Consider the following 20,579-nt stretch of genomic DNA (forward strand, 5'->3'; position numbering starts at 1 on the left):
TGAAGCTCATGAGGCCCAGCCCGACGGCGGTGACGTGAGGGCCGCCGCGGCCAAGTTGGCGAGTCGGGGTCGTGGACGTGGACATTGGCGCGTAGTATGTGTCGGGACTCGGGAGGGTGAGGCTGTTTCTACACGTGAATCACTGCGTGCTGGGTGTCTGGTAGCTTTTGTAAAACAAGAAAATTCAAAACGGAAAAACCATCAAGCTTGCAGTGCAGCGCAGTGCCGTCCCGTGCCAGCTTCATTGTGGGGAATGAGCACGCATCTTGGTGATGCTCGAGCCTGTTGTGCCGAGCAGAGCTTCTCGACTCCGGAAGCCGGATAATCGGCGCCGCGTCGCAACGCCACGTGCCGCGACTCCCCTCCCGGCCGGACTTGGGGTTTCGTGCCCAGCTGGCTGGCGATGGGTTCCCAGCAGCACAGGAAAAGAAGAGTCACGTCGGGCTTTCACCCTGAGGGCTTGGCGCCTCGTTGCTCGACAAACCCCCGAGGACGGGGACACTCGGGTGGCCGGCCGCCCTTGATGGGCAAAGAAACCGGGCCTAAAACTGACAGTACTCCGAATTCAAAGACGTGACGGGAGCACGCTGAGCCCGCAGTAGTACTGGCGTTTTGTAAACGGCCAGTCGCCACGCCCGGTGCTCCGTGGACCGTGCCCAAGGTCGCATCCGGCCATGCAAATAAATGCAGGCCTCGGGGCCGAACGGACTTGGGAGTCGGAACTGTGGAGCGCGAGTAGGCGCCGTCGGCACGTGGCGCCGTCGTCCCTCCGATCTCCGGGACGCGGCGCCGACAGCTGCCGCCCCCCGGGCTCGTAACACCGTTCCACCGGCCGGGCTGGTTACCGTCGGACTCGCGTAATCGGCGAGTCCAGAATTTAGAGCTCGCAATCATCTGAAGCAGGACTCGGCGGAGCGTCCGCGGCCTCATACACTTGATTTTGAAGCGATGGATCCGAGCCCGGATCCGAGCCAAGAGAAATAAACATCACCGCGCACACATGACTCCTCAAGCGTAGTAACAGAGTGAATTTTGTATGCGTATGCAAAACTATTTGACAAGAACCTCAGGCCATGCCGCCGTTGGCTTGAGAAGCGAATAAAAAGACTCTGATCCGGCACCTTTCCCCCTCCCCATGTGCAGCTCCTCCCCCGCGAGGCCTAAAGCCATATTACTTTCCGTGGTGCAGGCTGCCGTCTTGTCAGACCCTCTCGGAGGAAGCAACGAGAGTGGTTCCCGATTCCGCGCAAGATTTAGATGGCGACGTTGTTGCAGGCGAGGTTGACGAGGCCCTGCGGTCCCGGTTAGTTTACCGACCAGCGAGGTCTTGACGAAAAAATTCAAGTCTGTATACTCACGTTCTGCTCGACGTCTTGGCAGCAGGCAACCTGGTTCGTGCACGTCGAGTCCGCGAGGCTGCCGACGATGGACAAGACGCTGACATGCGAGCACTGCAGCAGACCGTTCAAGGCGCTGAGGCCGCCGACCAGACCGTGCAACTTGTCAAAGCTCTCTTGGGTGTTGCAGCAAATGGCCTTCTGGTCGTTGCCGCAGACGTTGCCGACCTGCTTGGCAGTGGGGACGGCGGCCGCAACGGCGGCGAGAGCGACGATGAGGGTCTTGGCGAACATCTTGAAGAAGTTGGGGTCTGGGGGACTGGTGGTGATGGTTGTCTGCGGAAGTGCGGAGGCAAGAGTGCTTGAAGAGAGTGTGACTGTGGAGGAAGAAGCTGTTGATGCGGATGAAGAAGGAGGAGCTTTTGATTCCAGCAGGTCCAGACGTCGATATTTATACCCGAAACGACGCGGCTGGCGATGCCCTCGACCTCGCGTCCGCCTCGTCGGCCAGCCGCCGCAATCTCCACCCATCTCAGCTCCTATTCCCCTTGGTTGTGGTCGTGATCGGGGTCCTGGTCGTCGTCGTCGTCGTCGTCGTCGTCGTCGTCGTCGTCGTCTTCTTCCCGCCCTGGCTGACGGGAAGATGGTTGGTGTCAGACACTTTCAGGCGTCGGCGACACGGCAGTCCACGATGACCCCTCTCTCGACCACGCCACGCCACGCCACGCCATGCCATGCCATACTACGACATGCTCTGCCATATGCCAGCACAGGGAGACAGGAACACGAGAGGCCAAAACAAGCAACAAGAGGAAAAGAAAGGAAAAAAAACTGGAGCCAAATGTCTAACCGCCGGCCGAAACGTGACATGACGGCCCTCTGATCGTCGCTGGCCTCCCGCTCGCTGTCTTATTTCTTTGGGACTCGCGCCGAGCGCACAATGCCGCCTGTCTGAGAAGAGATTATACATACATGGTCTTGCCCAGGCTCCCGCTTCTTTTCTTCTTTCGGCCGCACGGCGTAATCTCGCCATTGGCGAAGACACGAGGGTGGCAGGAGATTCACACGACGGCACGCACTTGCACTTACATGCACACGACACTCGGACGGCGGACAGAGTAGCACCGGCTGGCCGTGGACTCGTCTCCCCGCGTCGTCGAGCCTCCTCCCCTGCGTGCCCGGCAGACGGGACGCCAGATGACGGGCTCGCCCCTGGATGATGGAACATGGCTGGAGGCTGCAGCCAGCGCTCGTCCACGGAAACAAGGACAAGGCGGAAATCGCAATAGGCCCCCACGTCTGCCATGGACCGAAAAAGGCAAAAACGAGCAGCGGCGAGCCAAGTAGCGCTCCCATTCGGGTGGGTGACCTGCGTGTTTGGGAACAAAAAGCAAACACAGGCGCAGCACGACTCGTCTTGGGCATCGAGCAGCCCGGAATACGGTACGAGGGGGGCACCACGCACCGCGGGCTGATTAGGGGATAGCCAGGTCCTCTTCCTCTCCTTCGGGGTGCTTTTTGAGACAGGCTAGGCCGGGTGTGTCTGACTGGACAATGGGATACCAACTTTTGATGGATGCTGATGCAGGGGCAAGCAGGCAGGCAAGCAAGCTAGCAAAGGTGGGCGAATCCGGCGGTGCGCCTCGTTTTGTTTTTCGTGTATGTGTGTGTCTTTTTTTTGTTTTTTTTTTTTTTTTGCCCGGGGGGAGATGGAGGCTCCCAAGGACCCGGGCACCGAGTTGAGTCGAGGAGACTCGACTCGTCGTCAGCTCATGATGGGCTCTGTCTGGCTGGCGTGATGAGATGAGCAGATGCAGGTCTTGGCCACGGCCCCGGCCTCGGCCCCATAGCAGCACGGCGATTGTCCAAGTCTGACGTGATGTTTTTTTTTGTCTTGTCTTGTCCTGCCTTGTCTTGCTTTGCTTGTCTTGCTTGGATGGCCGTCGAGGAGTCTCTGGTGCCTATCTGTTGACGAGCATCGACACCATCGTATGACCAGCCGCAGCCTGTGCTCCGTACCTGGCTCGGCTATTTGCTTTTTGAGCGGAACCAGCACGCGCCCTCCTAACAATGTGAGCCCTAGTGCCATTTCTATAATGGCTTTCTCTTTTTTTTTTTTTTTCCTTTTGGCAAAAAAAAAGAAAGAAAGAAAACAAGAAAGACAGAGACATGCTAATCTCCGTGCGTCGCAACATGTCGTCCACGCCTCATTTGGACACAACCGCGTCTTTGCACGCTTTCAGGCTTCAGCGCCACCTGGCGCCCGAGGCGAGCAGCCACGTCGTTAATCTGCCATTGCAACGCCTCGCAACGCCTCGCTACGACCAGCGAGCTGGGGAGTGTGCCGTGCAGATGCGATAGGCCCGGTGACTTTGCACCGGGGGGTTGAGGTCGCGCTACCCTATAGGGTTATTCTGTAGTCGGCCTTTTTTTCGAGAGAGACGGATTGCAGAGATTCCTGGCGGATTTGGTCGCTGTAATGCGGCATTTCAGAATCGTCAGTCTTTGCACAAATCGTCATGAGTCGTGTTGCGTGGGCGAAGACGGTGCAAGGAGGAGCGTGTGAGGCTGTACCGTTGGCAACTCGGCAAGCCACGTGCCCCGAACGAGCGGTGCCGTCTTTCTCCTCGCATGAGACGGGAGGGTTATCACGGATGGACTAGATAGAGGTGATGATAAAACACACGCACGCACATACACAGAGGGAGAGAGATACACACTTTGCGGTTCCGAGTTCCCGTGCTTTCGATACTCCATACGCACCATCGTACTACATGGTGCCCCTACATAAGCGTCCAGACCCAGCAGAGGAACCTCAAACCTCACCCAGAGCCCATCCACCTCTCATACATGTCCAGCGCGTCCCTGAACAAGACGCAGTCATCATCAAGCGCCGTCTGATTCACGGGCGTTGGCCCCGCCGCGTGCCCGGAACCGACATCTCCCAGCGTCACCACGTCAAACGGCTCAAAATGCGAGCCGACCATCGGCCAGCCCGGACCGCCGCTCGGGTTTCGCGCAAACCTCCCAATCGCGCCGCGCAGGTAATCGGCAAACGTGGACAGCACAGGAGTGAGCAGCGCCCCAGCACCCGTCGAGTCGTCGTACGTCGGTGACTGGAAAAGAAGCAGCACGTCACTGCCGTGGAACTTGCCCAGGTACCCGTACTCCTCGGGAAGTCTATCCGCCAGGGAGACGTTCATGTAATACCGCCACGTGGGGTTCCTGATGGACGCGGAAACCTGAGTCAGCCTATGCATCGGCTACACATTGTCAGCTGCATCATCACCTTGGCGTGTCATGACGCTAGAGGCACCTACGCATTGCCAAACAAAGTCGGTGTATATAGCAGCGGCCACGTCAAAGTCTGTCTGCAAACCGAAAAGTCCCCTGTAGTGCTCGTAGATGCGACCACGTTGATCCTTGGTGAACAAGGCGTCGGGCAGGTATGCTTGGTCGAACCGATCCCGCGAGATGTTGTGGTTGACAAGAGCCCGCCCTTCCTGCGCGATTGTGCCCGCCAATACCGGCACCTTGGCCACCCTCCCTTGCCTCCATGCAGCGGCTCGCCCTGCAGGAACGGCCTTGCCGTCCTCGATGGGCATCAAGGTGACGCCGGCCTTTTGCATCATGTTGACGAGCTCTTCGGCTGGGATTCCTCGCAGGCAGTCGAGCTTGCGGGCTCCCCGGCACCCTGCTGCTTCGGCGACGCTGTCCCAGGCTTTGGTGTTGTTGGGCGTCGTCGTCGTGCCGAGCAGGCCGAATGAGGATTCGCCGCTGGACATGACGGCGCCCCGGAATGGGGGCTTGGTCGCGTTGGCGTATGCGAGCATGTGTATGTCGACCGACAGCGACCCGGCCGACTCTCCCCAGATGGTGACTTTGGCGGGATCGCCACCAAAGGCTCTGGCATTCCTTTGCACCCACTCGAGTGCGAGCCGTTGGTCGTGCAGACCGAGATTTCGCTCCTGGGCGGGGAGCTCGCCGCTGTTGGGGAAACCGAATACTGAGGGCAAACATGTCATTATGAGGCAAGTTCGGTTCAAAAACGGACACTGTCGAGACTTGGGTCGCGGGAACGTACTGTTTGTCCGGTAGTTGAAGGCGAATGCAACAATGTCTTCGTATCCGGCAAACCCGGACAAGTCGAGCAGACCGTTGCCCATCTGCCATCCGCCACCGGGAATGAAAACAATGACCGGGCGGCCGGGTACCGGACCGGGCGTCGTTGGGGCAAATGCATTTATCGAGAGGCAGTCCTCACTTTGAGGCGGATGTTGATTGAACAGACCATCGAGAAGGTCTTTGCCGGGGCCGACATCTGCCCAGCTGGTCAGTACAACTGGCAAACGATCTGTCATGACTTGTGCCTACCGGTTTCCACGACCAATTGATAGCACGAGGGTCCAAAGGCTGTGGCATTCTTTGGGGAGTTCCATCTCCTTGGTGGTTTGGAGAGGGCAAAGCGCTCTGGGTTTTCCGCGTACGGTATGCCCAGGAACTTATTGACAGGTCCAGACGCGCCGGGGAGTTGAGTCGCAGCACCGAAAATGGGCCCCGAGTCAACAGTTGCCGTGGGCGCGGCGTCGTCGTGGCTGGCGGGTGCGGCCGCTGAAGTGGCGGCTTGGAGCAACGCAATCCAAGCAACTGGGAGCTTCATGGTACCATACGAGTTGAAAACAGACAACCATGGGACTCAGGTGGATGGCGCTCTGCGATTCTGCTCCGGGATAAACGCCAACACGGCCCAAGACCTATATATACCTCTCCCGATGTCGTTTGCTGTTGCTAAGCTTGTCCTAACCAGCCGAATGCCCATGCCTGCGGTGTGAATAGCACATCCATGGTCCATCCATCACCATCACAAACCGATCCTGCCGTAAGCGGCTGCCTAGCTGCGGCTGCAAGTGAGAGGCCCTCGTGGACACCATCAGCCCTGTCCCCCGATATTTTGAGCCAATAGCGCTGGCGTAGGTGCCATGGAACTTCCCGGGGGAGCGCTCGAGAATGAGGATTGTGTCCGTGTTGCGGCTTTCGCATAAATACGATGTAAACGGCCTGGATGCGTGGGCCAAAGTTGGAGCCCAATCCTGCACAGCCCGGCTTCATGCCCATTGCCCACGCTCTAGTCAGCGCAGTGCTTTCGTGTTCCGGACTCAAGTGATGCATCGCGATGTCCTGTGTCATCCAGCGTCGTTGGCGAATATCGTCCCGATTCCGCCAAGCAGACCGCGCTCACTCTTCAGCGCGAGGTAACAGTGTTCTGGGTTGATGCAGCCGTCTGCTGCTTCGCCGAGTCGTGAGCCGTGACTCCGGCCACTTTGACCACGCAATGACAAAATCGCAGTCGTCGTACGCGACAGCAGCACAATCTTGCCATCCTTCGTTATGGATTCGTAGAGAATCGGATCCAAGTTCGAACCAAGCAAGACAAGGTTAGTTGCAGACCTGCACGGGGCCGAGGTTGAGACTGGCATTGCAGCACCAGGATCTCTCCGGAACGGCGAGAGATATAGACGAGCTGCGGAATAGGAGCGTCGAATGTATCGGCAGCATATTCTGGTATACGCGAGTATACTAGTACGTCGAGGGTGAGGTATTGGGAAAGATGATACTGGGAACATCTTGCCATCCGGTTGCGGTCGTCGAAATATCCGGAGAGTTGACGGCTGGCATCTTGTAGCCTGCAGCTGACAACGCTGGCCGAGAGCTGCCAGATATTTGCATTTCAACATTTCCAAATGCACCGGCACTTGCCTCTCCCTCTCATCCCTCTCCTCAACATCGAATGCAGCGAGTGAAAGCCTCGACCTCTCACCATCTTACATCATTCCAACATCCCACTGAGAGAGATATCTTGCAGTATTTTCTGACAACCACCTTCCGTTAGGAGTAGAGGTGTCCTGGGTTTTGAAATTCCTAGTTGGACTTTCTATCGGCGCCCGAATTCTTCGAGCACCTTTCATTTACTTGGGGTTTTTTCTTTATTATTGAGTGAATAATTTTGCAAACTCATCTTGATTCAAGATTACCAGCAGTACGAAATTCAGCCAGGTCTGGATCGCACGACATCTAATTCCAATGCTCTTTTCCCTCTCAATCCCAGGTTTGCCTCTATTCTCACCCGCCGCAGAAGCAGCACCATGACTGCGACAGCATCAGAGCTAAAGGGCATATTCAGGCCCCATAACGAGTGGGACGACAAGATTGCCGCCAGGTTGACCGATATCTGGGTCAACAAGTCCGCTTCGTGGACGGAGAAGACGAGGATGGAATTCAAAGCCCTCTGTGCCGACGCCCGCATCACACGCGGAACAATCACCCCCTCCAGTCACAAGATCCACCGAAAAATACGCAACCGCAAGGCCACAGAGGCCGAGTACACCGTCCTCTCCGCCATGTTTGGCAGCCAAGTTATACAGAGGCTTGTCCTGGGGGTTGAAAATAAGGAGCAGGATGCTGCACTCCCCTTGGAAATGGGCGTCATCACGCAGGAGATAAGAAAACTGCTAAGAACGACTTGGGGCAACAAAACCGATGCCCCAGGTCTCGCCCGGTCGCCCACAAGCTCCATTGTCGAGGTCCCTACTGCTTCGATGCGACAGAGAGTAGACAACGAAAATGAGCTGCAATCCCCATCGCCCAAGGAAAATGCCTCCAACGCCCCCTCGTTCAGCAAAGCACTAGGCATCCAGATACGACTAAACGATGAAGAAGATGAAGAAAATGCCAGGCACAAGGGCGATGTCAAATCACACACTGCTGCGCTGCGTGGCATGGAGCCCGGCGTAAGCTCAGATGGAGTTGACGACGGACCAGCCAGACACCGCACAGGGGAAGCAAAGAGCACAATGCCTAGCTTTTTGGTAGCTGGCATAGCTGCAGATGAAGCCGCCGACTGGAGAGCGCAAAGGGAAGCTCGAAAAGGGCCTGGAGCAAGCCGTAAGCGCAAGCCAGGTCGAACCGAAGGACCGCCGGGCGAATCGCCCAGCAAAAGAACCCCCCAAACAGAAAAAGATCCGTGGGAGACGTTACAGCGTGCCAGTCCCACAAAGGAGCTGAGAGAGAAGCTCGAGGCATTGGAAGGGCGTTGTGCGGCGCAGGACGAGAGAATGGCAAGGATCGAGGAGACGTTTTCCAGCCAAGACGAGCAACTCAAGACGCTGCGACAACAGATTGACACAGTCGCCCGTTATTTAACGCGGAATGCCTAGATTCGAAACGCAAGCCCGGATCACGGGCAGCCTTTACGCGCTTCAGGTTATGGAGGTGGAATTTACAGCTATGGGCATCACCGCATCAGCAGGATATATTTTATTTGTGATGAGGGGAAGACCGATGCTGCCTAGGGGCCGGCGTTTAGCTCACGGGGAGATTCGAAAGGATTGTGACGACTTCCTTTGCCGGGACGCCTCACATGGCCTCGCTGATACTGTTGTGCGGGTGAATGTTCGACGGAGGCGTCGTCGTCGGGGCTCCCACAAGCTGCCTCTGCGACCTGGCAGGGCGTTGATATTACCGCGTAAAGAACAGCGCAAAGACCCGGCTGCCAGTATATAGGCGAATACTACAGTATGCACGAATATACTCGGATATTATCAAGCCGGTGGCCTCTTGCACGCTCGCTTGGCTTTAAGAGCGTCGCGGTGCGCGACGTCTGCAGGTCAACTTCCGCTGCAGTCTTCAACGGGTGCCGAACCATGCTTTGAGGCAGCTTCAAGTCCAACCGATTGCCGATATTCCAGCCATCCGTTACGGCCGTCTCGGCTGGCTGCGTGTCAGCATGATACCTCGCGGCGGCAACAGATTCTTCCCGACGATGCCGGCCCTGCAATCCATTCAACTGGTGTAAAGTCCCACAGGCAAGCTTGAATCGCACAGCTCGATACCCACGTCTCTATATTGACAAGAAGTCAAGCATGGCGGAACGGTATGAGCACCGCATTTCCTTTCTGGCTCAAGTAGACGGCTCTCAACTTCCACCGGTGCTGTGCCCCGACGAGGCCGGTTGCTCCTCCGCATCAACACACAGCAGACGAACCAGGCATTACCTCGAAACCTCGATTGACCACCGCCATGATATCATGATCAGGCTAGCGGAACTGTCTCATCCGTCCCAATTCGCCAGGGTAAGACCCAGCTCGAAATCCAGTTACCAACAAGGGAGCGAACCGTCCCGTCTTCAATCCCTCTTTTCACGCCGCGGCCAGACTACAGCAGTAGTGACATGACGGCCATGGAATCTACTAGAGGCAGTCGGTGGCGGAAACCAAGCAAACAAGAGGCCTGGCCTTGTGTTGAAAGTTCGTCCTCTTCATCACAGAGCGCCAGCGGCTGCTGAGTACGACGCTTACAAAACCAAAGTGGCCCGCGCGTTCGGAGACATGAAGATGAAGGGATGCATCAGCCGGACGGGACGGATTTCCACCAAAATAGGAACTCCTGACGGGCTGCGCGAAGCGTGTACCTCGTCGCCGTTCGAATCATGACCTTTATTGACTGCGTTGAAAAGGGGGCACCTACTCCTGCTCTCGGCCCGGGGTGAGGGGCGAGTCGAGATATCTGGAAGACGGTGGCGAGGCGATAACAACAGACAGAATGTCGAGCTTTACAACATGTACCTACCTACCGACCATGTCTATCTCGAGCCTGCGTCTCTTGCGTCTACTCGTGTTGGAGGCTTTGAAGTCCGCACGACAATGCGTTAAAGGAGCGCCGGGGATGCGTGGCGGCTATTCCGTACATGCCCGATTTCGCGATTTCGAGAGCTATACGACGCCACGATGCAGTAGTTATGCCAATCAGCGTTTCCCTGTCCATATTGTGCCGCCACATCACGGTGCACCAACGTGCTCAACACGACCAATCAATTCGTGAGTTGCTGTACTGTGCAATTCCAAGCTGTTCGGGTCTCTCCCGAACACCATAGCGCCGCTAATTACATAGAAAAGGGGAAAATGCATGGTACTTATGACGAATACATAGACAAGAAAATGGTACGCCTGCGAATCTTTCGCATTTCGCTGCACCCTATCCCCTGCTCCAGGGGCTGGGGCGAATGAGTTTTCTCAACGTCTCGTCGCCCGTGTCATGTGGTAGGTATCATCAACAAATTAGGGAGCCCTTTTGCCAGAAAGAGAAAGATGAAGAGAAAGAAAAGAGAGAAATTCAGATGCTTGACGCTGTGCTTCCCGTGATTCATGGAAGTCTTTCAAAGCAGGACCTGTACGCTCTCGCCACATTCTGCAAGACGAGCGAGCCCCAGCTGCCACAACACTTTCCCCCCTCCTGAGCCAGTCAATGAAAGGTCCTCAGCCGCATGCAACGTTTTCCCCAGCCAGCCTTTGAACCCCCTCTTCTGTTTGACCAAGTTTCATCAGAGTCTTTTCGTTTTCCCGTCACATAATTATTCTGCTTTTAATGAGGCTTTTCCATGGTTGCTTCCATTTAACGAGCCATTTTCACATCATCATGAGTCTCAACAATGCTGGCTGGCGACTCGAATCGAGGCAATTCGAGCTGATCGCTGTCATTCGTAGGTCGTCGTCGCTTCCCCATTCGTTCACACCATTGCTCAGCACTGACAATGGTGCCATCCAAGACACCGGTGATCTGCGTCACCATATCAAGGCCTTCCTTGGCCAAGACCAAAACCTTTTGAGCACCTTCGCGCACCGCCGAGTCGCTGTCCTTGTCACCGGCATCGGATGATGTGTCTGACATGCTGGCTAATCGAAAGCGTTGAGGTAGACTCGTGAGATGGCGGCGAACAAGAATGCGGGCGTTCTCGGGTAAGGCGCCACCAGCATACTTGGATACAGTATTGATAGTTTCCTGGAGGGTTTTCAGAACATCAACCTTGAGCGTATTGATCTTGTTGGTCAGTTCGGTGCGGGCTTGCTCTGGCGTTTGACCAGTGGTTTGACCGTCAGCGTTGTCCTGCCTGTCGGCGGACTTTTGTGATTTGCTAGCTTCCGAGTCTTCGTGTTGCGGTTGGACAATCTTCTCGTATTCCTCCAACGTAGTCTTCAAGTTGCCAATTACCTGGCTCATGTGATCATTTGTCCAGCGAAGCCACTTGAGACAATACTTCAAGCTTCTCAGACTCTCGGCACTCATCGCAACGCTCAATCCCGAAGTCGACATGATGAGGCGAGATTGCCAGGACGTATTGGAGGGGGTGGACCGCGGCGGTTGTTGTGGCCCAGCCTCGGTCTCGGTGTAGGCGGGCGACCTCATTTCGTCGTAGGCTGGCAGAGTATCCACGGTGCTGGCCGACGACAGTCTCCTTTCGCTTTTCGGTGTAGGCGGGGACGTTTCAGCATCACCATTCAACACATCTCTGCTCTTTTTGTTGGCCCCATGACCTCCATCAGTAACCTTTCGTCGCTTCTTGGAGTTGCCATTGGTGTCGGAATCGGCAGAGTTATGCTGACGTCTGTTGCCAAGAAACCAACGTACACCGCCTTCAACGCCCGTGGCTCGGCCAACCGAGTTTACCGTTTTGGCAAGCGGCGTCAGGTAGCCTTCAACGTATTCGGCACTGGACTTGAAGCATGGAGAGAAATTCTTGGCCCCCCCGTACGCAGAACTGGCTCCCCCAATCGTGCTTGCCACCAGAGGATGGGCAGTGGTAAGCAGGGACAACAATGGCTCGGGCTGAGGTGATTTGGATTGGAGGGACGGCGTTTGATGGTGGCTATTCATCGTTGGGCTCATCGGGGCCAGGCTAGCCGTATCTGGCGGCGACGAGACGAAGTCTGCAAGAGTCGATGTCAGTACGGGCACACGGAAATGTCAAGGGCAAAGACTTGACAGTGGTAAGTCGAGAGAGCATACCTGCTCGGAGATCGCCAAGCGCTTCTGCCGCTATCCGAACATCTGGATCGTCCAGATTCAAGCTATTACTGGAGCTATGGCGATCTGGTGACGGCGCGCTGGCTACGCTGTTGCTGCCATCGAGGTCCATGGTAGCTGGGCTGTCGGCCCTGTGGGCGGAAGCGCTGGGCGATTGGCGAAAGGCCAGAGGGCCATTCAGAGGAGGCCAGTGTGGTGGTTGCGGAGGCAAGTTTTGGTGGTCGAGCAAAGGATCGCCCCTGAAACCATAGACACCAGTCACGCTGCTTAGCGACGGGAGAATCTTGTCGTTGTCGTGATGATTTAACGGAGGAAGCTTTATAGACAGAGCATCGACATCGGGAGGGGGTGAGAACTGCATTGAGGCGGCGGCACCTGGGCCAGAATGCAGACTCGGGACCGTGGTTTGAAGTCGCGATGATGAAAGGATTGCTGCTGGAGGAGCAGTCGGGACCACGCGCGAGACTCGATGGGTTCGCGATTATGTCAAGGGTCAACGGTCAACGCACCGAAGTCGCCTTTTCGACCGGAATTGCACACTAGAGGAGAGTCCGTCGACAAGCAGATTTCGTCTGGTGTTTTTAAAGGCCAGGTGGCTGGGGGAGGGCGAAGCGAGCAATGCGAGGAGCGGCGGGAGTGGCTCGTGGACGCCGAACGAGGATGAAGATTTGCTGGGTCGTAGAGGCAGCCCGGGGTGGGAGGGCCTTGTGAAACAAAGCAAGCAACAGTCTCGCTGGGAGGCGGCGGTTCCAGGCATGGCGGTGGTCCGGGCGGGGGCGCGCGAGCATGTGATTGCACAGCACCACCAGTCAACGCCAGCGGCCACACCAGCGGCCACACCAGCGGCCTGGGGCAGAAGTCCAGGACCCTCCCTCTCTCTGCCCTTCGTCACGCTTGCGAGCACTGGGCGTCGACTGGCCCGTCTGTCGGTGCGAGCGCTGGAGCCCCATTCGGCCTAGGCCCAGCACCAGGCCCTTTTGTTCTCTTCATTGTTTCCTGCCGCTGGGGCCCTTTTTTTTTTTTTTTTTTTTTTTTTGTGGCGGTCGGTTGGTCGTGTCGTTTTTTGCTTCTTGTCCGAGTCAATGTGCCCCAACAAAATTGACCGCCAAAGACGAGTAGTAGTAATAGTAATGGCAAAAAATGCACCGTGCCAGTCAGTGTCCGGAGCATTGACACTGGTCTCGCCGTCGCGGCAAAGTGCTACGTACTTAACACGTTACGTTCGCATGGACTCTTTCATTGCAGCAATGCTTGGCCTGCCGCTCCTTCCTTGCTTTGCCACTGCACGGCAACAGCGGATGTTGTCGACGGGTTCTCTGACGCGTCTTTTCGCTCTTTGCTCTTTGCTCCTTACTCCATTCCAATCGGCCGACTCTGTTTCTCCACGCCCGGCGACATCATCAGCATCAAGACTTGGCGTCCGGCAACCATTGCCAACAGCCTCGTGCCGAATCCTCAACACTCGGAACTTTCACGTTAATGAATGACCTTCGCAGCGACGTGGTGGCGGCGTGGAGGCTCCCGAACTCCGACGGGAGTTCGGGAACATGTTGCCCGCCGTCCCCTGTCGCGCTGTGGTGAGAATTCAGCTGCTTTTGCCATGTGCTGTTTACCAGTAAGTGGCGTCAACCCTCTGAAATGACGGGGTGGTGTGGAGTTTGACATCTGCATGCTCCTCATAAACACGTTTGGGTAGTCCTGCCAACGACCAGAAGTCTTCCAGGGCCAAGAAGCCCCCCGTCTCAGTCTCGCTACCTGTGTCGACAAAGACTTTCATTTTCGACGTCGTCAAACAATACTTCGCCCCTGACTGCCCCTCGCGCCGTGCGGCACTGGGTTGTGGGAAACGACGCCCCTCGTATTCCTGACACCCGTCTGTTCATTGGTTTGCACGTGCTCGCAAGTCTGGTGGAGAAATCACATGCAACAGCTCCCCGTGCCACAATACAAATTTCCATTCAAACCCCAGAAGCGCTACTCCGTAGTAGCGTCCAACTACAAAATGCCCCGCTTGTGATACCAGGCTATAGCGCTGCAAAGCCAATAGGAAGGACGCTCGATTCTTTTTTTGCTTGACTCGACGTGCCTTGCGTGGTTGCCAGCTGAACCAGGGGCGACTTACCGATTGACCATCACGAGCTGCCGACGGCAAGAATGAACTCACTTGACCTACCTGTCCTGATTGCCAGACACGCCATTAGCCAGAGTTTACAGTTCCATTGCACTGGGTATCTTATCTAGCTTGCTGCCGGCCGGCCTTGTAGCGAAGCTTAACCATGCATCCATAATATTTTGCGTCTTATTCCCTAACCTCACCTCTCGAATACAGCATTTCGCCATGGTCCTACGGGGTGTCTCATGTGAACCAGGCCTTGTTGTACTTGCAGGATCCCACTGCCGTGTTTGTGAAGGAAAACACTACTGACGTTTGTCCGTGATGTGAGAATGCTTGCCGACTACCTTCAGTCTAGAGTTGTACTGAATGTACATGAGAATGTTCCGGGCAGCTTTCGTCTACGGAATTTTTGAAGAAGAGTGGGAAAAGAGGGAACGGTAAGCACGTGAGAAAGACTCAAGAAAGAACGCGAACGGAGACGAAGAGAATCTAGGGTCGGTTGACCTTGACCCTTCTCCCATGCCAACAATGTCTCCACCGACTGACTCTCCACGGTGTTTCCGAATGCTATCCCATCCATGCCCGAGATGGGTTTTCCAAAGTCACCACGTTTCACATTGACGTGCCCAGAGAAGATGTCATTGTTGCTCATAGCCATTCCTGTAGGCGGTCTCGTGCTCGAGTCGGCCATCATTATTAAGTGACCCAAGATGGAGTGAAAAGTCGCATGTTCCTTTTCCACATATCACGAACCGAGACTTTGCGATGATACTGGCGGGCTGGGTGTGAAAAGATTAAACTCGGTCATGTGAGATGGGGGTCACCAGGTCACGTTCCGCGAGGCCAGAAATGGCCGCGAATAGCAGCAGGCTCGCGAGCTGATCAGTACGATTTGGAGATGGACGACCATGGCATTCATGGTCAAGTAGTCATGATTGATGTCTGGCTCCTCTGACGCCGCCCAAGCCACGGTAAAGCTAAGTGCCCGAGCAGCTCTTAATGGAACCAGAAAAACATATCCCTCTCCGCGCCACCAAATCGCAGCATCCGCCCACGACCACGCAGATGGACAAAACAGAATGTTGTGTCGAGCACGGGCTGAAGGACGGGCTGCACTGTCTAACGGACGCGTTGGTGAGAAGGACAGAAGAATCAAAGCGCGGGTCAAGGCATTTGGTAATTTTTAAAAGTGGACGAATTGGCGGGATCCATCTCTCGACACGTGACCGGGGCCCAGCAAAACACGCTGGAAATTGTTCGAGGGCGAGATTCACCGGAGTTTCGCCGGCCAATCAACATATCTGTAGTCCCAAGTGAGTGACTGAGCTGGACGGGTGGACGGGCGACCTTGGGAAGACACATGAGACGATACGATGCTCATCTCCAGATTTCGCCATATCACGGCCCTGACGGCTCGTTGCTGAGACCGCTTCCACTACCCCCTCTAGTCGGATGCCTGTGACACGAAACACATGACGAAACGGCTCTTGCAGAATTCCTCGACGATATTTCCCTTGGCCCGCGCGCCAATTGATTCGACCCGTTCCCCTCGCTGGCCGGCGTCTCTCCCTCGCCGCGTCGAAGCTCGGGAAAGCCAGACGCAGTCATGGCCTCGGCATTGTTTTTTCTAGATCTCAAGGGCAAGGTATTTCCTGTCGCTCGAGCCAATGCATTCGCCATGCAGCCAAGACAAGAGGAGAGAAGAGAAGGTCGTGATGCGGCTAACCCCGTCACCGCAACAGACGCTCCTCGCCCGCAACTACAGAGGTGACATCCCCATGTCAGCCGTGGAGAAGTTCCCCGTCCTCCTATCCGAAGCCGAAGAAGAATCATCCGCTGTGCCGCCCTGCTTCTCCCACGAAGGCATCAATGTATGTCACCCTTTCCTTTTCCAAGGGAAAATGGCGAAATGGCCAAAGTCCCACGCCCACGCCATCCTTCTCTGACTCAAATACGCAACAGTACCTCTACATCCGCCACAACAACCTCTACCTCCTCGCCCTGACGAAGCGCAACACCAACGCCGCCGAAATCCTTCTCTTTCTGCACAAAATTGTCGAGGTCTTCACCGAGTACTTCAAGGCGCTCGAGGAAGAATCCATCCGCGACAACTTCGTCATCATCTACGAACTGCTCGACGAGATGATGGACTTTGGCTACCCGCAGACGACCGAGTCCAAGATCCTCCAGGAGTACATCACGCAGGAGTCGCACAAGCTGGAGGTGCAGGCGCGGCCGCCCATCGCCGTCACCAACGCCGTGTCGTGGCGCTCCGAGGGCATACGGTACCGCAAGAACGAGGTGTTCCTCGACGTCGTCGAGAGCCTCAACCTGCTCGTCAGCTCCGACGGCAACGTGCTGCGCAGCGAGATCCTCGGCGCCATCAAGATGAAGTGCTACCTCAGCGGCATGCCCGAGCTGCGCCTCGGCCTCAACGACAAGGTCATGTTCGAGACGACGGGCCGCACCACGCGCGGCAAGGCCATTGAGATGGAGGACGTCAAGTTCCACCAGTGCGTGCGCCTGGCCCGCTTCGAAAACGACCGCACAATCTCCTTCATCCCCCCGGACGGCGAGTTCGAGCTCATGTCGTACCGCCTCAACACGCAGGTCAAGCCGCTCATCTGGATCGAGTGCGTCGTCGAGTCCCACTCGGGCTCCCGCATCGAGTACATGCTCAAGGCCCGCGCGCAGTTCAAGCGCCGCAGCACCGCCAACAACGTCGAGATCATCGTCCCCGTCCCCGACGACGCCGACTCCCCGCGCTTCCGGACGAACATTGGCTCCGTGCACTACGCCCCCGAGCAGAGCGCCATCGTCTGGAAGGTCAAGCAGTTTGGCGGCCAGAAGGAGTTCCTCATGCGCGCCGAGCTCGGTCTCCCGAGTGTCAGGGGCGACGACGAGCACGGCGGCGGCATGACGGGCGGCTTCGGCGGCAGCATGGGCGGCGTCGGCGGCATGGGCAAGGGCGCCAAGAGGCCCATCCAGGTCAAGTTTGAGATTCCCTACTTTACCACGAGCGGCATCCAGGTGCGGTATTTGAAGATTACAGAGCCAAAGGTACTTGTTCTCCCCCCCTCCCCCCCTCCCGGCTTTCCGCGGAGCTTTTTCTTCCACCTCGTCCCGTCACATCAACCCCTCCTTGGACGACTTGACGACGTACACTACTCACACTCTTCAGCTACAATACCCGTCCCTGCCATGGGTCAGGTACATTACTCAATCGGGCGACATTGCTGTCCGACTACCAGACGCCGTCTGAGTCTCGACGCAACGGGCAGGGCAGCCGCACACACCACGTAATTCCGCACAACACAACCTGCGACAAGAGAGCGCGGGCCGAAAAGTCTTTGAGAGCCGCGGTGACATGCGCACGCGCATCTACTACCACGTCACCAGCGTCGTCAAACGTGCAGAGGGGTCATTCGCATCAAGGAGCAGAGCCAGGCTTCACAAGTAACATCAGTTCAATCGAGTATTGAGCAAGACTAGAAGAATAAAAATTTCAAGAACAACCACTTCATTGCATCCATTGTAAATTTATTTTTTATTTTTTTCAGAACTTTCAACCGTTCAAAAACGGGTTCCTCGTGCCGCGGTGCTCGCTCAGCCTTGTCTTGTCCCCTTGCCCTGGCTGGCAGCGAACAAATGAAGCGAGCGAGCGGCTTGTGTTCCCGACACGAATGAGACTTTGGTCAAAGACGAAACGGGGGGCTCGTGTTCCTGACACAGTATTCATCTGGGATAATAGCAGGACGGGGGGAAACGAGACGCAAAACAAGACGGAGGGAATGGATTCCATCTCTCTGGGGCGGAGATTGTCCCTGGAGTCCCGAGACTTGATGGCCTTGCTTGGGGCCGTTTCGACTAGCCCTGGACAAGAATACCTGCCCACTCAAGCGTGGCGAGAGAGTCGAATGTAGAGCCGGGCTGGTTCTCGGGATCAAGACAGATGTGCACCAGGTAGCCGCGGGGGCTTTCCTGCTCTGAATTCGGGTCTTTGCGACGAGTGTCAGTGTCGATGCGAGCGAGCACGGGGGGAGGGCATACAGCCAGGAGGTGGCGAGGTGCCTAGCCAGCGGTAGTTTCTCCAAAAGCCGCCGTCTCCTTCGCGTCCGAGGAAGACGTGCTCGACGGTTCGGCCGTCGTCGCGAGAGGCGTGGAACGCCATGAGACCGATGACAATCGGGAGCTCGCCGCCTAGCCCGAGAGACTGGACTACCCGGTAGGGATTGCGGCAGATTTCGGGGACCAGGCTCGGGATCCAGCTGGCATGGCGGCCTGCGACGAACTTGACGGGAGGGGGGTCGGCGGACGGCGAGTGGTCGACGGAGAAGCTGGCCAGCGAGACGCCGTTGCTGAGCCGCTCGTCGTCGTGTCGGTGGAGGAACTGCAGGACGTTGAAGTCGGGATCGGTGTCGGTCCTCGCGTCGCCTTCGAGAGTGATGATCGGCAGCGAGGGGTTGCAGGAGAAGACGGACGCAGACTTGTACTTTCGGAGGGCATACTCAGTCCCCCCGGCCGCCATGGCAATGTAGCCCTCACCAGACTGTGCTGCGCGGGCCCAGTAGTAAGCTGGTCCGGCGGGCGTGACTTGGCCGCTTCGAAACCTCATGACCCGGCTGACGTGTTGGGGGGTTTCTGGGGCGTAGAGTGCTGGGTCGTTGGGGGGCAAGACGTTGAGCCATTCATCCCTTCGGATGCCATTGTCAAGACCGGGTCGATCGAGATGAAAGTTGACCTCGAGCTCAGTCACGACGAACAGGAAGCTCACATCTCCGTTTCTGGGCAAAACGCGTCCGCTGTTGCTGCTCTCCAAAGTCCTGGGCTTGCTGGACTTGCTGCTTTTATGATGCTTGTGTTTGCTGGACTAAGGGGGGTGTCAGTGTCAGTTGATGGCATGTCGAGACGTCGACATGTCCGTCACTTACACGATCACGATCGTGGTGCATGTCGGACATTGCGGTTTGCAGAAAAAGCCTGTGTGAAGCTCGTAGGTAGATTTGTGGACGGAATGGCGAGTTGATTGTGTTTGAACCAGGACTTCGTTGCTCGTCATTGCGGTTGTCCTCTCGCCATTTATAAGAAAACGGACCTTGAGTTGCTCGTCCCCATGGCCTCATCATCGTAACGCGTCTTTTCGGTATGCTCTCATACTCATGATTTAGCTGCCCGAGACAGTACACCCGCTAGGATCGGCGAGCTTAGGCTCATCATGTTGTGTGTCTCTGAGAGCATGTCATCCAGAAGCAGTTTTCAGGGATATGAAAAAAAAGTTTGGCATGCCTCCTGCACCCGTATCATGCACCGCCATATTCACCACCAGCAGGGCGGACAGGTCACCGAGGCCGAGGCTGAGAACCACGGTGCAGGAATTGAGGCATGGGAGGACATCATCCTCTCATCCCATGAGCGACCCAGAGTCATCCCCGATGGTGACCAAGACTATGCAAGCCAATCACGTAGTGTGACTGGGGGGAATCGGTAGTCACTCATGCGCCAACTCGGTCCTGGCCGATCGATCTTGGGGTCATTTCGAGGGCAGTTTCGTGTACGCGATAGCCCTGACCCCGAGTATCGTTGCCGAGAGGATGGCATGCCACGTGGACGTGCCCAAATCATTTCTCTCCAACGGAGCCATAGCTCAAGCCCCATGGCCGAAAACAAAGGCATTCTATCCGGTAGGCACCCAATCCCACGCAACTGGCAGCTTGGCTTGGGCGGCCGCGGGTGCCTTGCGGTGAAGCTGCTGTCACAATCGTATTCCCAGGGCTAACATTATGTCTTTGTTATGTAGATGATAAAGATTTGGTCGCGAGACAGTTTGAGCGGAGGTCTTCGGAGTTGGCGAGACGTTTTGGTCGTTTGTGGCTGTCGCAACAGTTGTGTAGCGAGGAAAATCGGGCTTTTTTCAACGCCTTCGGGCGCGCAGATTATTCTTGGAAAATTCATCCACCAATGCTGTATTAAGGCCAACTGAAACAACCTTAATGTTGACCAAAGTTGTGCTGTTGTACCAGTAATAGGTCGTTTCATGAAAACAAACCCTGCCCTGCAGATGATTCTTCTCAGACATGTCTCCGGAAAACAAGGGCATTCATTCATTCGCCTTGAAGACACATGGCCGCTTTGCAACTTGCAGCAGTAGGTGGAATCTCAGTAAGTCAGTTGCCTCGGAGAACAAGACCAGCCTAGCAAGCCTTATTCACTTGTATTTCAGCCTCATTCCACCCGCAACCCTCAAGGGGGGGTACAAGAAATAGACACTC

The 20,579-nt window shown here is 56.2% G+C and overlaps 6 protein-coding genes across 6 annotated transcripts; 2 read left to right on the forward strand and 4 right to left on the reverse strand.

Annotated features, from left to right (window-relative positions):
* Positions 1–1,253: 1,253 nt before the first annotated feature.
* On the reverse strand, positions 1,254–1,631 carry MAM_07151 (uncharacterized protein; the record flags this gene model as incomplete). The annotated part of the gene is made up of 2 exons (XM_040825949.1): positions 1,254–1,292; positions 1,359–1,631. The coding sequence occupies 2 exons, from the start codon at positions 1,629–1,631 to the stop codon at positions 1,254–1,256; spliced, it is 312 nt and encodes a 103-aa protein (XP_040675990.1).
* Positions 1,632–4,159: 2,528 nt separating this feature from the next.
* MAM_07152 (cholinesterase) lies at positions 4,160–5,997 on the reverse strand (the record flags this gene model as incomplete). Its single annotated transcript, XM_040825950.1, has 4 exons — positions 4,160–4,600; positions 4,658–5,343; positions 5,422–5,658; positions 5,712–5,997. The coding sequence occupies 4 exons, from the start codon at positions 5,995–5,997 to the stop codon at positions 4,160–4,162; spliced, it is 1,650 nt and encodes a 549-aa protein (XP_040675991.1).
* Positions 5,998–7,480: 1,483 nt separating this feature from the next.
* On the forward strand, positions 7,481–8,551 carry MAM_07153 (uncharacterized protein; the record flags this gene model as incomplete). Its single annotated transcript, XM_040825951.1, has 1 exon — positions 7,481–8,551. The coding sequence occupies one exon, from the start codon at positions 7,481–7,483 to the stop codon at positions 8,549–8,551; it is 1,071 nt and encodes a 356-aa protein (XP_040675992.1).
* Positions 8,552–10,784: 2,233 nt separating this feature from the next.
* MAM_07154 (clock controlled protein) lies at positions 10,785–12,555 on the reverse strand (the record flags this gene model as incomplete). The annotated part of the gene is made up of 2 exons (XM_040825952.1): positions 10,785–12,097; positions 12,177–12,555. 2 exons carry the CDS (start codon positions 12,553–12,555, stop codon positions 10,785–10,787), a joined length of 1,692 nt encoding a protein of 563 aa, XP_040675993.1.
* Positions 12,556–16,025: 3,470 nt separating this feature from the next.
* Positions 16,026–17,572, forward strand: MAM_07155 (AP-1 complex subunit mu; the record flags this gene model as incomplete). The annotated part of the gene is made up of 3 exons (XM_040825953.1): positions 16,026–16,181; positions 16,273–17,370; positions 17,492–17,572. 3 exons carry the CDS (start codon positions 16,026–16,028, stop codon positions 17,570–17,572), a joined length of 1,335 nt encoding a protein of 444 aa, XP_040675994.1.
* A 605-nt stretch (positions 17,573–18,177) lies between these two features.
* Positions 18,178–19,271, reverse strand: MAM_07156 (uncharacterized protein; the record flags this gene model as incomplete). The annotated part of the gene is made up of 3 exons (XM_040825954.1): positions 18,178–18,308; positions 18,361–19,180; positions 19,242–19,271. 3 exons carry the CDS (start codon positions 19,269–19,271, stop codon positions 18,178–18,180), a joined length of 981 nt encoding a protein of 326 aa, XP_040675995.1.
* Between the last annotated feature and the right edge of the window lie 1,308 nt (positions 19,272–20,579).

Source organism: Metarhizium album (assembly GCF_000804445.1).
Source record: "Metarhizium album ARSEF 1941 chromosome Unknown scaffold_28, whole genome shotgun sequence".
Lineage (NCBI taxonomy): Eukaryota > Fungi > Ascomycota > Sordariomycetes > Hypocreales > Clavicipitaceae > Metarhizium > Metarhizium album.